This window comes from Amphiura filiformis, chromosome 6 (genome assembly GCF_039555335.1).
Source record: "Amphiura filiformis chromosome 6, Afil_fr2py, whole genome shotgun sequence".
NCBI lineage: Eukaryota > Metazoa > Echinodermata > Ophiuroidea > Amphilepidida > Amphiuridae > Amphiura > Amphiura filiformis.
Genome location: NC_092633.1, coordinates 52713843 through 52728926, shown reverse-complemented (window position 1 = coordinate 52728926; position 15084 = coordinate 52713843). Strand labels below are relative to the sequence as shown.

Genomic DNA, 15084 nt, shown 5'->3' with positions numbered 1-15084 from the left:
GATGATGAATCCAATTACAATGAAATGCAACAATGTTTTGATATTTTTAAGCAAAATAATGAAAGCAAGCCTATAACCATTCAATCAAGCAATTGTAAAGCAATGGAATTAAGGCTAGCTTACATACCCGTAGAGTCACAAATTCTTGGTTATGCGGGTCAATAGTTAAATCTATAAAAATAACAAGAAAACGCTAAGTGTCAGACTAAGTTTGGCTCATTGCACTATGTATTTAAATTTAAAATTTTTGTATGTAAACCTTAATGATAGAACAACAATATTTTTATATTTTATTTTGATTCTTTGCTATTCCCCAAACTTCTTTAATTAATTTTAAAACATAAAATTCAGTTTAGCAAATGGTATAAAACCTGCAGGAATAACAGAGCATTGGTTCAATAAAAAGGAAGAGTAAGATTTGTTTCAGCACTTCTATACATACCAGTAGTGTATAGCAAAGTGAAGAATTTCAACATTTCTATTAAAAAGTGCCAAATAACAGCAGGTTCCCAATATCAGGCGTTGTGCCCCCTCATCAAATTTAGTGTTTCAAAATGCAATGCATTGTGTGCGGAGGGTGTATATGTGCGGTGCATACAAGCATGTGTTTAAAGTGGGCTGATCTGCCACCATTAATGAGATGGACTATCCTGCATACGAAAGTCGTAAAAAAATTTTGAATTATCTGTTTTAAAAGAAGAATTACTTTCTCCAAAAAATGCAAGTCTTGCAATCATTTGCTTTTTGAAAATCAAGTCTCTTTGGCTGACATGTATTAAAAACTGCAGGCTTAATTCTGTCAATTGTCTTTATTTGAACTAATGCGTCTTATGCCAGATTAAAGACATGTATAAAATGTTCAGGGGCGTAACCAGAGGGGGAGGGCAGTGCTTTCTGGTAACATCCGGACAGAAAAAAAAAAAGAGAAATTCTTTTAAATAAGCCCTTTCCTCTCTAACCGGGACAACATTTTCAATGACTGGGATTTAGCCTCCTCTGAGCGCAGAGGCTGGTTACGCCCATGAAAGTATTCACTGGAAGGTTTTCTCCTTCCAAGGTGGATGTTGTTAGTAAAATTTACCATGCATATCATGCATAACACTGCTATTGTAAATGAACTGCTATTTATTTAACTTACTTGCTGAAACTGCTGAAGTTATGTCCCCCTCAAAATGGGCCACTGGGATGGACATAAGGCTTGGCTGTAGGTAGTAAAATGGTTAAATTAATACATTTTAATGTAATGATGAAAGAAATCTTAAGATGCAAACACTTACTTGGACCTGTATCTATTGTTGCGTCCCTGCTGCCCTCAAAGTGTGCTACCAAAGCAGAGTGTTGCCGACTTAACACACCCTGTATGATGTAATAGAGGTTGTATGGCAGGGTGTAAGCAAAGGCCTAACCAATATGATTTACCAGGGGCTGAAACAATGGGATGCATGTTTAGCAATTCTCTCACCCCTTGTTGTTGTAAAATTGGTGACTGTAAATTAGTTATGTATTGATAAGTGACCCACATTTTTGAAAAGTGAGCTGGGCCTGAAAAACTTATCTGAATGCATGGTTGTTTTACTAGGTTTCCACTCTCACCAACCCTCACCCTCCCCCCCCCCCACCCCACCCCATGACACCATAATATGCAACATCATTTGATATAGTGTGCCACATTTCATGACCTTTCCAAATTAATTCAATGTTAACATAATATATATAAAGGATGTTTTCATTTTTAAAGGATTTCTTGTTTAAATGTTTCCCCAGAACTTTGCGTGATCCAAAATCTTTTAATATACTGTCCATAAAACTTTGAATAAAACTTTCAAATATTTTTATCATGAAACTAACATGTTTGTTTACTTGTGTTAAAGAAACAACTAGAAATCAGCTAATTTTTGGTTGTCTATCATTGCCAATCCAATTCTTCAGCCCATATCTTAGGCTAAAAAAGTTATGTCTCAAAGCCCATGGCAGTTTCACAAACGAATGCAGATTACATTTTTGTTTGTTTTTAAAACTTGATTTTTAGGTTATTTTAGAAAACTTGCAAGTATCGAATCAAGTACATTTTTCAAAATATTTCTCAGAATTTCATGATTTTACATTAAAAAACTATAAAAAAGGGAAATAAAAAATAAATTTGAGACATAACATACTTAAAGCCCTGCATTGGTGCATAGAAGTGCTAATATAGCTTGTTTAGTTAGCTACTACTTTGTGTTTCCTTATTGGTATGTCACAATTGATGGGTGCTTTTCCAAAACAGTCCACCATGCCAATGTTATTCATTACAATGGAATTGTGCAAGTATTACATCAGGAATGAAGGGAAATGAGTGAATGTTCTTAGTCATCCAGTACTCGTAAACAGAATCTGGAAATATATCTAATATTGGAACTTACTTTTTGCAACTTTGCTACATTGCATCTGGATCCACCAGACTTCATCAGGCAACTGACCCGCTGGACTGGTCATGTGATAGATGGCTAATATCGTCTTTATAGTCCATACACGAGATAAACTAAATAAGACAGAGGGACTCCCTTTTAATTTATATCATGCATGGGACCCGGTTGTCAAGACAATACCTACCCAGGCCCGTAGCCAGGATTTTTTGTGGGGGTGCTGATTTTGAAAAAGTGGACTTTTTTCCAGGGGGAGGGGCAATTTTGTGACAAGTGGACTTTCTTCCCCAAATGTTGACCTTTTTGACCAAAAAGCTTAAAAAAACAATTTTGTAATTTTTTTTTTTGGGGAGGGTGCAACGCACCCCCACACCCCCTGGCTACAGGCCTGTACCTGCCTGTTTGTCACATGACCAGTCCAGCGGGTCAATTGCCTGATGGAGTCTGGTGGTTCCAGACATAACATGGCAGAGTTGCAAAAAGTAAGTTCCAATATTACATTTATATCCATACTCCAATGAAGGAGGGAAATGTTGGATGTGTTATGATGACAACATCAGGGTTGTAGCTACAGTGGGTGGTGGTGGGCGGCAGAGCCCACCACTCAGTTTTAGAGCCCACCACTCAGCTGCAATTTTGGCATTTGAGCCCACCACTCGAGAGTCCAAAATTGCACAATTTTTTTTAATTAGTCAAGAATTTGATAAATTTTGACAACAAATGGCCAAATATGCACGATTTTCTTCAAATGCCAACCAGGACTAAAAATGTCCTAGCTCCAACCCTGGACAACATAAATAAGGAACATAGTGGTGTTTTACTAGTTTTTGAGGTCTCTCCAATTTAAGTATTAACTGAAAACTCACCACTGGGGCTGCAGATGTTGTTTCAGGAGTTGTAGGCACAGGGCTGACATCACTGTTAGAGTGATCCCGGTGATGTCCATGATGATGGCAGGTACAGTTACCAGGTTCTCCTGTAACAATAGGAGTGTCAACCATAAGATAAACATACAAAAACATACTAATGATTTGATTTTTACGGGGTCCTTCAGGACTTTTAAAACTTTCAAAATGTGAACCCTTATGTACAAAATCATTTGCATGTAAAAAGTGGACCTTACCCCCACTCCACCCCATAGTGGACTTTTGGGGATCTTGTTGGAACAATTTTATCAAGGCCTGGGTTCATGGTTAATCCAGAAGTACATATGGAAGTCACTGTGGCAATATAAATTTCCCACCTATTTAAACATATAAATTCTGCACATTCTTTTTTTAATTAATAAAAGTCATAAAGCATGGAAGCATTACCAATCTACACTACACATAGCACACACATGGTTATACATGAACTGTTCAACATTTACATTGATAATTCATGTGTGAAATGACAAACTTCCGAACAATCAACAACATTAGTACCAATAAAACCTATGAACATTAGGCTCTTCACATTCAATTTTTAGTTTACTGTTTAAGATTTTTTTTAAAGGCACAAGGTAACTTTTAATTATTAATTACTTTTTTTCTTTCTTTATTTTGAAACGAGTGATCACAGGCCAATATCAACAGTACATTTTGGCACTGCGGACTTAATTATATTGCAGTTATGGTTGATTTTATATGCATTGATATTAATGCAGGGATGTTCTTTGTTTGATCTGCATCATAGTTAGGATGATCAAACTAAGAAAGTAGCAAGTTAATGTAAAATTAAAATGTCATTTAAAAGGGCATTTCGTGATCCACAGCCTCATCCCCCCACTTTTCTCAAAAAAAGTTGAGATTTGTATATCACTGGAAACCTCTGGCTACATAATGTTTATGTACAAGATATTTCTTGCAGATTAATTCGCTTAGCAAAGATATCGTGAAATAAAAGTAAAGGACATGAATTTTAAAATTACACAATACGCAGACGACACAACCTTGATATTAGATGGCACAGAAAAGTCGCTAAAAAGCGAATTTGATACTTTGAATATTTTTCGTGAAATTTCTGGTTTGAAAATTAATACTGATAAAACAGTGGCAGTATGGATAGGATCATATAAAAATAGAATCACAAAAATTTGTGAAAATAAAAAACTAACTTGGAATTTTGAGGGCAATTTTGATTTTTTAGGAATTTCTTTCAATACTGATTTGGTGCAAATGGTTAAACAGAACTATGAAAAATCACTTGTACTGATGAAAAAGATGATTTCCAATTGGAAAAAAGGAATCTTACTGTATTGGGTCGAGTTGTAGTGGTAAAATCGTTGGTTCTTCCTAAGATCAGTTATATTATGCAGATGCTTCCAAATCCGAGCAAAGATTTTATCAAAACAGTTAATGACATCATTTTTAAATATGTTTGGAATGGGAAGCCGGACAAAATAAAAAGATCTCAGTTTGTACAAGATTATGAGAATGGAGGAGTTAAAATGCCAGATGTCGAATCTCATATAAATGCACTAAAAATAAATTGGATTAGAGGGTTATTCAAGGTGACAAAAAATGGATAAAATTGTCAAAGTTATGTTTGAATGTGAAGACTAACGATATTTGCTGTACAGGTCTACTCCGATTTAATGCAACGAAAAATAAGGTAGACAATAAGTTCTGGTATGACGATTTTTTTCTTGGTCCTCTTTGATAAATATTGTTAATTATGGTGAATTAGATTTCAATCAGATTGCAAAGCAGTACCTGTGGTGGAATGATAAAATCAAAATTGGTGGTAATTCAATTCATTATGTTCATTGGAAGGAAAAGGGGGTTCTTTTTATAAATGATTTACTGTCAGAAAATGGGACTTTTATGTCAAAAGATGACTTTGAAGAAATGTATAATGTGAAAACAAACTTCCTTGAATACAATGGTATTATAAGAGCAATTCAGTCAAATTTCAATATTAACAAGTTAAAAGGGACAAAATTAGTTTCACCTTTTAGATCGAGTAATATGGACTTATTGTTTAAATATCGTAAAGGTTGTAAGTTATTCTACGATGTCTTTGTAGGGCTAAGAGAATGAAACAATCGGGTAATAAGTGGAAAATAGATGTTGATATAGAAAATGAGGAGTGGAAACAATTATGTCTTTTAAATTTCAAGTTTTCTGTTGATTCAAGTATAGATGGTTCCAATATAGAATTAACCAAAGGATTTTAGGAACAAATAGTCTGTTGCTAAAATTTAATGTAAGGAGGATGATTTATGTACATTTTGTAAGGGGAACCCGGAAACAATTAAACATCTTTTTGTAAATTGTCAGGTCTCCCAAATATTTTGGAATACCATTAAATTATGGATAAAAGAACAAACTAATGTGGAATTGGAAATGTCTACTTTGACAATTCTATTTGGTTCTAAATTTGATTTGACTTTAACCCTTATAATGACAATGGCAAAATTCCACATCTATAGAGCAAAGATGATGGAACAATACCCAGATTTAAAAGCTTTTAAACAAGAAATTAAACATTATTATAATATCCTGAAATATCAAGCAACATGTAATTTAGAGCGTAACAAGTTTTCGAAAAAATGGCAACTATGGCGAAGTCTCTGCACTGGTTAATTGGTTTAAAAAAAATCCTTTGTTAATCTTTTTTGTTAATCATTTAAGTAAAATATGTGTAATAATTATAGTATAGGCCCTATTTAAAGGTTTTATATGTATAACTATATAATAATATATAACAATTATAGTCTCTGCTGTCAGGAAAGTTTTGTGAAGGGTCCGGTGGTTATTTTGTATGTTTTCTTCCCCCACCGGACTCAAGTACAGGGAATAAACCATAGACAGTAACACCATGGCTGTCAAAAAAAAAAAAAAAAAAAAAAAAAAAAAGATATCATGAAATTTGAATTTCGTTCTGGTGCACCAGAACGAAATTACAACGCATTGTCTATGGAGCAGTGTAATACACATAATCATGCATAACTTCATGAACGCATAAAATCGGAATCAACTGAAATTTTGGGAATAGGTTTTTTCATGGATATCTAATGAAAAATGACATAAATAGAGGATGCTAGGATCACGAAATACTCCTTTAATAAAGAAAATGTCAAATAAAAATCAAATTATTAAATATTTTGCAATTCTCAATTTTGGATACAGGAGGAAAACAATAAACTTAAAATCAGTTGTGAAAAGCCTTACAACATAAGCAGTTATGACTTGTGACCCAATAGGAGTAAGTGAGGCTGATGAATGGGAAAAATTGCTAAATTAACCCCCTGAGTACTACCTGCTGATCTAATATTGCCTCTGATTGGTCAATAACATGATATCTTCATTTTAATCACCAATCAGAATGGAGCTTTGTAAATAATTCACCCCAACTTTTTTGCATGGTGAAATTATTTTAATAATGTTGCTGATTGGTTCAATTAATAATGAAAATTCTTTTTGACCAATCAGCAGGTAGTTCTCATGGGCGGCTTAAGATGTTCTTATTCTTATTGCAACCTATATATCACATGATGAATGATCAAAAATCACATTATCTCATCAAATCAGATTACAAAGTTCAAACATATACACTTCTTTGTTTTAACAATTAAAATTGTTTGGCTTGATTCCAGGAAATCTGCCTTTATTATTAATTTGTTTCATATGTCTTTTCTCTCTCATGTGGCTGGCTTAGACATTTAATTACATTAAAGCATGTTCCTATGAAGAGCCTAAAAGTGTATTAACATGAAAAGATAGGCAAAACAACTTTTTCTTAAAACTGTTTCTACCCAAATGAAACACAGCAACATGTAGTTTCTGTACATGTTTAATGTATTTTATATAATATTTTACTTAAAATTTCATTGTTTTTTTAAACATTCATCCTCATTTAATCTTATTTGGTCGCAACCTGGGGAGACACTCAAATTAGTAAAGTGACATGCATGTGTGTCCGCAACTTTCAATATGGGGCTTGGGGAAGCTCAAAATTGTAGGTTTTTCATAATTGAAAAAAGGGTCTTTTAGTTCAAAAAGGGTCTTTTGGTGAGGATTTTGTGTTTTTAAAGCAGACATGAATTTAGGACTTGGGAGCAGTGGAAAAAATAGTGGGTCTTATGGGCTGCACATAATGCAAACCTCCATATTGAGTGCCCCCAGACAGGGGGGGTGAGAAGCAGTAATTAGTTTGTTAGCCTACCTCGTTCTCCCTGTTTACCTTTCGGCCCTCGCTCACCACGGTCACCCTTGTGACCTGTAAAAAATACATGTGCATAATTAAAGTTTCAGTTAAAGTATAGACTGGATGCACTATGCTGCATGTCACATGTAGATGACAGGTGTCATGCACAGGCAAGGGCGGCGGAACCGGGGGGGCCAGGGGGGCCAGTGGCCCCTCCACTTTTTTGACTGGGGGACCTGGCCCCCCCACTTTTAACCCATAATGTGCTGTGTGTAACATGTCTGGGTGAACATAAATAATCAAATCTCTATTCTAGACCTTAACATGCTTAAAGAAAGTGTAAAAATTATGCACAAAATGGCTTCAATTGGACCTTCATTTTGCAAAATTTTCCAACTCCCCTGTATTAGGACACCCAACACTAAAAGCAATAATTTATACAATTATAGTGAAAACTTATCCACGAATGGCTTCAATTTGGGCCTTCATTTAACCCATTTTCGGATTTTTCAAACTAAAATTGTACACAATAATAGTGCCAGAATGGTCCACCAAATGGCTTAAATTGGGCCTTCATTTTGCAAAAATTTCTCACTTCTGAGGGCGGCACATCTGCCCTCAGATACCTCCCTGCGTCGCGGCCATTATTTCAATTTTTTACCTCCCCCTGACTGGCCCCCACTTTCAAAATCGTTCCGCGCGCCCTGTGCACAGGCACATTTGTTATAAATGTTAACCATGTATGACAACTGTTCTTTGCACATGACATGCAGATAGTGTGTATGCATTCTGCAGGGTAACTGAAACACATAATTAATTCTTAAGCAAGAAGCAGAAAACTGTGATCATGGCGATAGCATAATTCTAAAATACTCTTTCTATCTAATGTTTCATTATGGGTTAAGGTTTGGGTTAGAGTTAGTTTGGATTAGGAATGGGGGTACATTTAAAGATTAAGGTATGATCAGAGGTTTACAGTAGTAAATTAGGGTTAAGGTCGGTGTAGGGGTTAAGGTCAATTGCAGTTAAGGGTTAGGTTTCAAATGTGAAAAATCAGAATTATTCTCAACTAATTTTAATTCATTTTAACTTAAAAATTCATACAATTAAAAACTTAGCAGGTTACAAAAACTGCTTTATTTGAAATAAATTAATATTTTTTCTCATGTTTGTTTTTCAATTATATTATGCAAGCATGAATTTCACTAAATAATTAAAACTTTTCCAATCATTGTTTTTCTTTTGCCTATTATCTCTTTTGAAGTAAAAATACTTATCTGTACCTTTTCTGCCTCTTTCCCCTTGTCTACCTTTATAAGAGAAAACAGTAATGAAAAGCCATGGTCAATTTGATGCCATAAGCCTACAATGTTCGATCAGGCCCTTCTCATTTGATTATGAGTTTCCTGTCACCCACCATCATTTGAAATTTATGCACATTTTTGTAATCATTATTGCAATTTTTCACAAATTAAAAACCTGAATTCCAAAAACTTTTCTTTCAGAACATAATCTGAAATTAATGTACTTTATGTACTTGACCCAATGGAGTGTGATTAAGTAAATCCTTAAATTGATCAATACGTAAGCTTATGCCTGAATGTTGCATCAATTCTGAATTTTTATTGATATGGAAACTTAGAAAAATAATGAATAATGAGGAAGTTTATCACGTTTGTTTTCTGAAAATATGACAGAAACTCAGAATCAAGTGTAAAAGGCCTAAAACTGAATGATTGTGGAAAATATCATCCAGAAAATCAATTTATTATTTTCCATAAATTATTTATTAATTGGCATATGTGACCATCCACGAGGAACCCAGTGTGAAGTCACGATTTTGAGTATCTTAGATTATTGAACAGTTGAAATCTCCAGAAAACAAGCTATAAAATGGTATATCACTTGTCATAACTGCTTGGAAAATAATTCCTCAAAAATCAAGTTTGCTCTTGAAATTTGTTTGTTTTCTGTTGATTTCTATAGGACTACTGCTTATTGGTCCATATCTCTGAATAAATACTGGTGACTTTACACTGGGTTCAATCCTGACTCTAAAAATGAAAAATAAAATTGAAAAAAAAAAAATTCCATTTTGATTTTCAGATCACCTACAGAAATCAAACATGTTTGTTTTGGAGGGGAGCTAATAATTTTTTTGCACAAACTTACCATAAAGTACCATTTGTACCAAAATAAATAAATATTGTGTTTGTATGATGTACAACATATTTGTGACAGATCTGCAATATCATAACAAACACATAAAATGTTTCACAACATTTTACAAAAGTAAAATGTTTTGTGTTTAGTGGGACATAGTTAAGAAAAAGTCAAAAATAAAAGATTTAAAATTCCATTTGGAGCATTAACTACAGTATTTAAACTTTTCAAGAAAAATATAAACCTTTACACACAATAGTGAATCGCATTATCTTCAAAATATCTCATATGTTAGTTAAAACTTGAAACATTAAGTTATGTTAAGGTCACATAAAATTTTATTTTTTGTTCTCATCCGGAAGATTTTCATTAATTTTTTTTGTTGACAATCCCAAATTGATATTGCCAGTAGTTGCAATCCATTTTTGACTCTTGGAAAAAAGATGAGGTACATTTTATTTGAAGGTTCTGAGGGACTAAAATGTAGAATACTGAAAAAACCTTTTTTTCATGTTGTTTACTTAACTTTTTACCATCACAATAAATTGCTATAGAGAGCTATAGTTGAAAATTTGAAAAATATGGACCAAATCCAGAAAACACAAGAAAGATGTGGGTGGAGATGAGAACCACAAAATAAATTTATATGGCCTTAGAATTAGTATCAGTGGCAACACCCAGCAATGTTTTTCTAGTGGAAGCACAAAGGGATATAAACAAAGAAAATTTCAGAGGGAACAACCTGAAAATTTGCCTACAATTTGGCAATATTTGCCTGATTAGTAGAAGTTTGTTTTATTCTGACTAGGGTGGCAACTTGGGGGAAGCCCAATTTTTTGAAGGATTAGCAGTTACCTTGATGTGATATTGAAGTTTCGCCCACCGTCAAACTAATTTCTATGATTACGTATGAGCCTCTTTTATGTTTGTTAGCTTTAATATGCAACCAAAGCAGTGTTAAAATTAAAATGTCTTGAGAACATTTACGTAAAGTAATTGCTCCGATTTTTAAAACATACCTCTGCACCCCCTGCAGTTGTTGTCTGGCAAAAGAAACACAAAAATAAAATGAAATGAAAATTAATATAAAATCAACTATAAACCTATGCCATTGATGTTAGAGCTATGGGAGCTATTCAATCTTTATAAATACTTTCTTTCAAACCTGATTTTTAGCATATAATGTTTACACATGTCCCAACTTACACAGAGTCAACAAATTGGTTGTGTTTGTAAGACAACAGAGCAATTACGAACTACATTAAATTTAATTAAATCCCAAATAGAAACACCAAGATGACAAGATAGTTAGTGGGTGTTCTTTCATTTTACCATAAATGTCAGAAAACCTTTCTGATAGTCGTTGCTAATATTAATATTTCATATTTGGCAAAGAGTGTCAAAATTTCACTTTCACTGATATCATGGCTTTAAGACAAAACAAAACAGAAAAAAGGACATAAAAAGAACATCTTTATTACAATTAATATCATGTCATGTCAACAAAGACACATGTCAGGTACATATTTTTATCTTATTGTTGACAATGATAAAGCAGATTTGTTAATGTTAATATCATACCCAGATCTTGCTGTGATCTCAAACCATTAGGCCTACACGCTTATTTTTAACAAAAAAATAAACAAAGCCTGAACTTTGATCGTAGTGGCAACCAAGAAATGGTAATTGTCAAATTGACAATAAGGTTATCATGGATGCTACCCAATCATCCAAACTAGTCAAAAAGCCAACCTATACTTTTTTAATTATACACAGATAATATAAACACCAGCCTCCCAAATCAAAACACAGTATCTGCTATGTTATTTACTTATAGATACAGCATTTTACTTTTGAAAGCAAACTGACTGAAAACTTCTGCCGTTAAGTAAAAGGCAGCATATGCAGTTTAGAGGGCAGCATTGCTAAATTTAACTACATGTAGTATCATCAAATAAACTAGTTTCATAACACTTTTCATAAGAACATTTATTTTTGGAATATGCCCACTGTAAGATTTATGATTGAAGCAAATCACAAAATTTTAATTTTGTGATTTGCTTAAAAGACCTATTGTTTAGAGATGAAATTTGGAACCTTCAAAACCTCCCTTAAAAACATGGATGATTTTTTTTAGGGGGATGGGTGTATAAATCCCCCAATATTTTGATATGGGGATCAGTCTTTGAATAAATTTTTGGCCCCCATGCATGTGTGGAGCTTATGTTATTGCCCAAATGGTTCTTTGTTTGCTTGTTTGTTTGCTTGTATGTTTGGCTGTCCGGTTGTTTGTCCATGGGTCAGCAAAACCATTAATCCACTGTGCAGCTCATATACAATAACCGATCAACTTCTTTATTATGTTTTCAGGGTTATTAGGAGTTAAGAAAACCTAATAATGATAATATTGGATGGCTTATTTGCATGATACCATAACATATCGGATTAAATCATACAAATATCGAACTCGCCGTTGGCTCATCCGATATTTTTATGACTCATCCGATATGTTATGGTATCATGCTCAGCCATCCAATATTATATCGAACTTGGTATGGTGATATGATATGGTATAGCCTGATGTGCTGTATAGTTTTGTGTCATGTTATTTGCATATTTATGAATATTAGTGAGCTTATTTGCATATTTTGCCCACATATTCATTAACCCACTTTGCCGTTTAAACACAATAACCCATGAACTTCAAACTTGGTATGGTGATAGTATATGGTGACCTGGTGTGCTGTTTAGTTTTGGGTCATGTCATTTGCATATTTATGAATATTTGTTATTACACACCTTTGTGTGGGAGCCACCTTAATTACAAACCGCATAATTCTAGTTTTACCTTTGGGTGCATGTTTACACCCCATTTAAAAAGTTGTGGTGCAATTTCCTCTGATGCAGATCAACTTGAAGTACAGTCTCAGACAAGCAACACAGAAGTGCACAAAACACAGAAAAATTGACACTTTTTGGCTAAAATGACCATTTATGATGTTAATTTGGTCAGAAACACACATACAGGCATCAACATATTGGGAGATTACCCCCGGTGTATGCCAATGAATTTTATAAAGTTACATTTGTATTCTACAGTGCCCTCTTCCCACAATATATCGCAAAAATCACATGCATAATTAACCATCTTTGTGCACGATTAGACTGGAGTACAACAGTTTACTGCTGTGTCATGTTATTTTAGGCCTCAGAATAAGTGGCAAATTTTTCATTTATTCGCTTTTTCCAGTCTAACATTTCTGACACATTTGTGTCTTGGAGAAAACATAATCTTTGATCTATTTTGACAAAATTTGGGCTACTTTCCAAACTAGTTATCACATCATAAAAAAAACACCAGTGGCAACATTACTATAAGTAAATAAAGGGTTAATGTACCCAAAATATATCTATGGCAACCTTTGTACATAACATGGACACAATAGTTTTTTTATTTACTTATTTTTTTATAAATATTATGGCGTACTTATTTTTACATGTTGTCATAAAAGTAGGCCTAGATACCTTCATACATTATAAGATAGTTGACAAAACTGATAGCATTTTGTCCTGGCATGGCATTAAGTTTTCATACAGTTGTTGTTTTTTGTTATTGTTTTGAAATTCCAAGTGTACTTTTTGTATTTCAAATACATGTCATATAATTGCATAAATATTTGACATTTCAGTCAATACTTTTAAAAAGTTTTTCTGAACCATTTTTCATTTCTTTGTTTCAGTGTGCTAGGAACACAACATTTGTTGTGGCATGGACATACTATCATTCATACTGTTCACAAAATTACACACTTTATTCATTTTTCATTTTTTGTGTATAATATTTGCAAGTTTGTTTTAGAGACAGACTTTCTGAGCTTTTTTACCATCATTAACATCATCAACATTATACTCACTTGCTTGTCTTTTGTTGATATTAGACACATGTTTGGTATCTTCTTCCTGTGAGAAACAGACAAGCAAACCATTTACTATTTAAAAGAAAGTCAGCCCTGAAAGTCAGTAAACTTGGTCTTGCGTTAGTAAAACCATAGACTGATGCCAGAGTCCATGGATTTATTTATAATTATTCATTTCACATATTAAAATTGCTTAAATCACATGTGCGTGAAATTATCTTTAGGTATTTCTTTATACATGTTATATATATTTACATATTTTATATGCTTTCATTATTCTGATGTATAGGTGTAATGATTTTTACAACAAAACTTTACAATGTAATGTCCTTCAGACCAAAATCACAAAGTGGCAATATGACAATATATGCACGGGTGACTCACCGTATGCTGTTGTTCTGTATCGGTGTCGTTCTCGGCTATGTCATAGCCAGAATCTCCATTCCTTTCACTACTGCTATGACTACTGCCGGGAATTCCCCCTGACATCGCGTCATTACTGGTATCCCCGTTGCCTGGAGTCTTACTACCGGGGAATCCCGATTCTATTTGTTGACATCTGGACTCCAGGTCTGTCACACGGAATTGTAGTTGGTCGATTTCTTCAGTCATTTGTACACGCATCTCTATCATGGAATACACACAAAAAACCGCGGTGGTAATACTGAGAGTGCATATTATGCAAAAGAGCGCAAGGACTAGGGCCATTCCAACCCTACTTCGCTTGCTTTTCTCCTTGCAGATTGTCATATCAATCGGTACAATGCCATCCATACTTATATTTTGATCCTAGAAGCTCATTTAAACCGAATGAATTTTTGCATAACTTGCTATCGTCGCACGACAGATCACCCGTCTGACACCGTGCCTACTTCAATTTTGGTGATATTGCATGTGGCATTTTATTATAGCGCGGTCCTACCACCGGCCCATCATGGTTCCCAGCTGACGTGACAAAATACCAAAATACGGGCAAGAAGTTTCTCGTAATAATCCATACAACGGGGCCACTAGACAATTAATAATCAACGCAAGAGAATTTGATTGATAAGTAGGCGGGGACTAATAGTAAACATGGTAAACGTAGTGTTGAAGTAGACACTTTTTAACTTTTGCAAGTTTTCACACAAAATCATGCAAATTTCTGATAATAAAATATAAACACCCACAGGTTAAATATTATGGCAAAACAGCCATTTATTGTTTGGCAACAATGGTCATGAAGATTTAACAATATCTAGTAATTGTTTTTTAATGCAAGTCACTAAACTTAAGTAGGCCTAACTTCTTTATAGAATCCCGGGATACAATAATCTGCTTCTTTTAAACCCTAGATATCTGGGGACAAAATAAAGTTGTAAATTTTTCTCAATTGATGGGCTCTCTGTATTTCTTAAAGCAAGTTGTCTCACATGATTATAATTTCTATACCCGGGACTACCCCGCATTTTTGGTTTCAAACCTTGTGT

General features: G+C 33.9%; 1 protein-coding gene and 1 long non-coding RNA gene across 14 annotated transcripts in view; one reads left to right on the top strand and one right to left on the bottom strand.

Moving 5' to 3' along the window:
- The window catches only part of LOC140155601 (uncharacterized), a 71310-nt gene that overhangs the window by 42012 nt on the left and 14214 nt on the right, over positions 1-15084 (top strand). The gene's annotated exons all lie outside the window — the stretch shown is intronic.
- Positions 1-15084, bottom strand: part of LOC140155598 (uncharacterized) — a 36712-nt gene that overhangs the window by 13618 nt on the left and 8010 nt on the right. For 5 of the 10 annotated variants that reach the window (XM_072178508.1, XM_072178507.1, XM_072178510.1 and 2 more), the window contains 8 exons: positions 14000-14241; positions 13613-13658; positions 10718-10741; positions 8819-8845; positions 7554-7607; positions 3272-3381; positions 1139-1202; positions 128-171 (listed from right to left, as the gene is read on the bottom strand). In XM_072178508.1, coding sequence (XP_072034609.1) covers positions 128-171; positions 1139-1202; positions 3272-3381; positions 7554-7607; positions 8819-8845; positions 10718-10741; positions 13613-13658; positions 14000-14239 — 609 coding nt within the window. In that variant the 5' untranslated portion in view covers positions 14240-14241. Of the gene's footprint in view, positions 1-127; positions 172-1138; positions 1203-1277; positions 1357-3271; positions 3382-7553; positions 7608-8818; positions 8846-10717; positions 10742-13612; positions 13659-13999; positions 14825-15084 lie in introns of those variants that run through there. The other 5 variants (XM_072178501.1, XM_072178506.1, XM_072178502.1 and 2 more) reach the window with 5 other exon arrangements.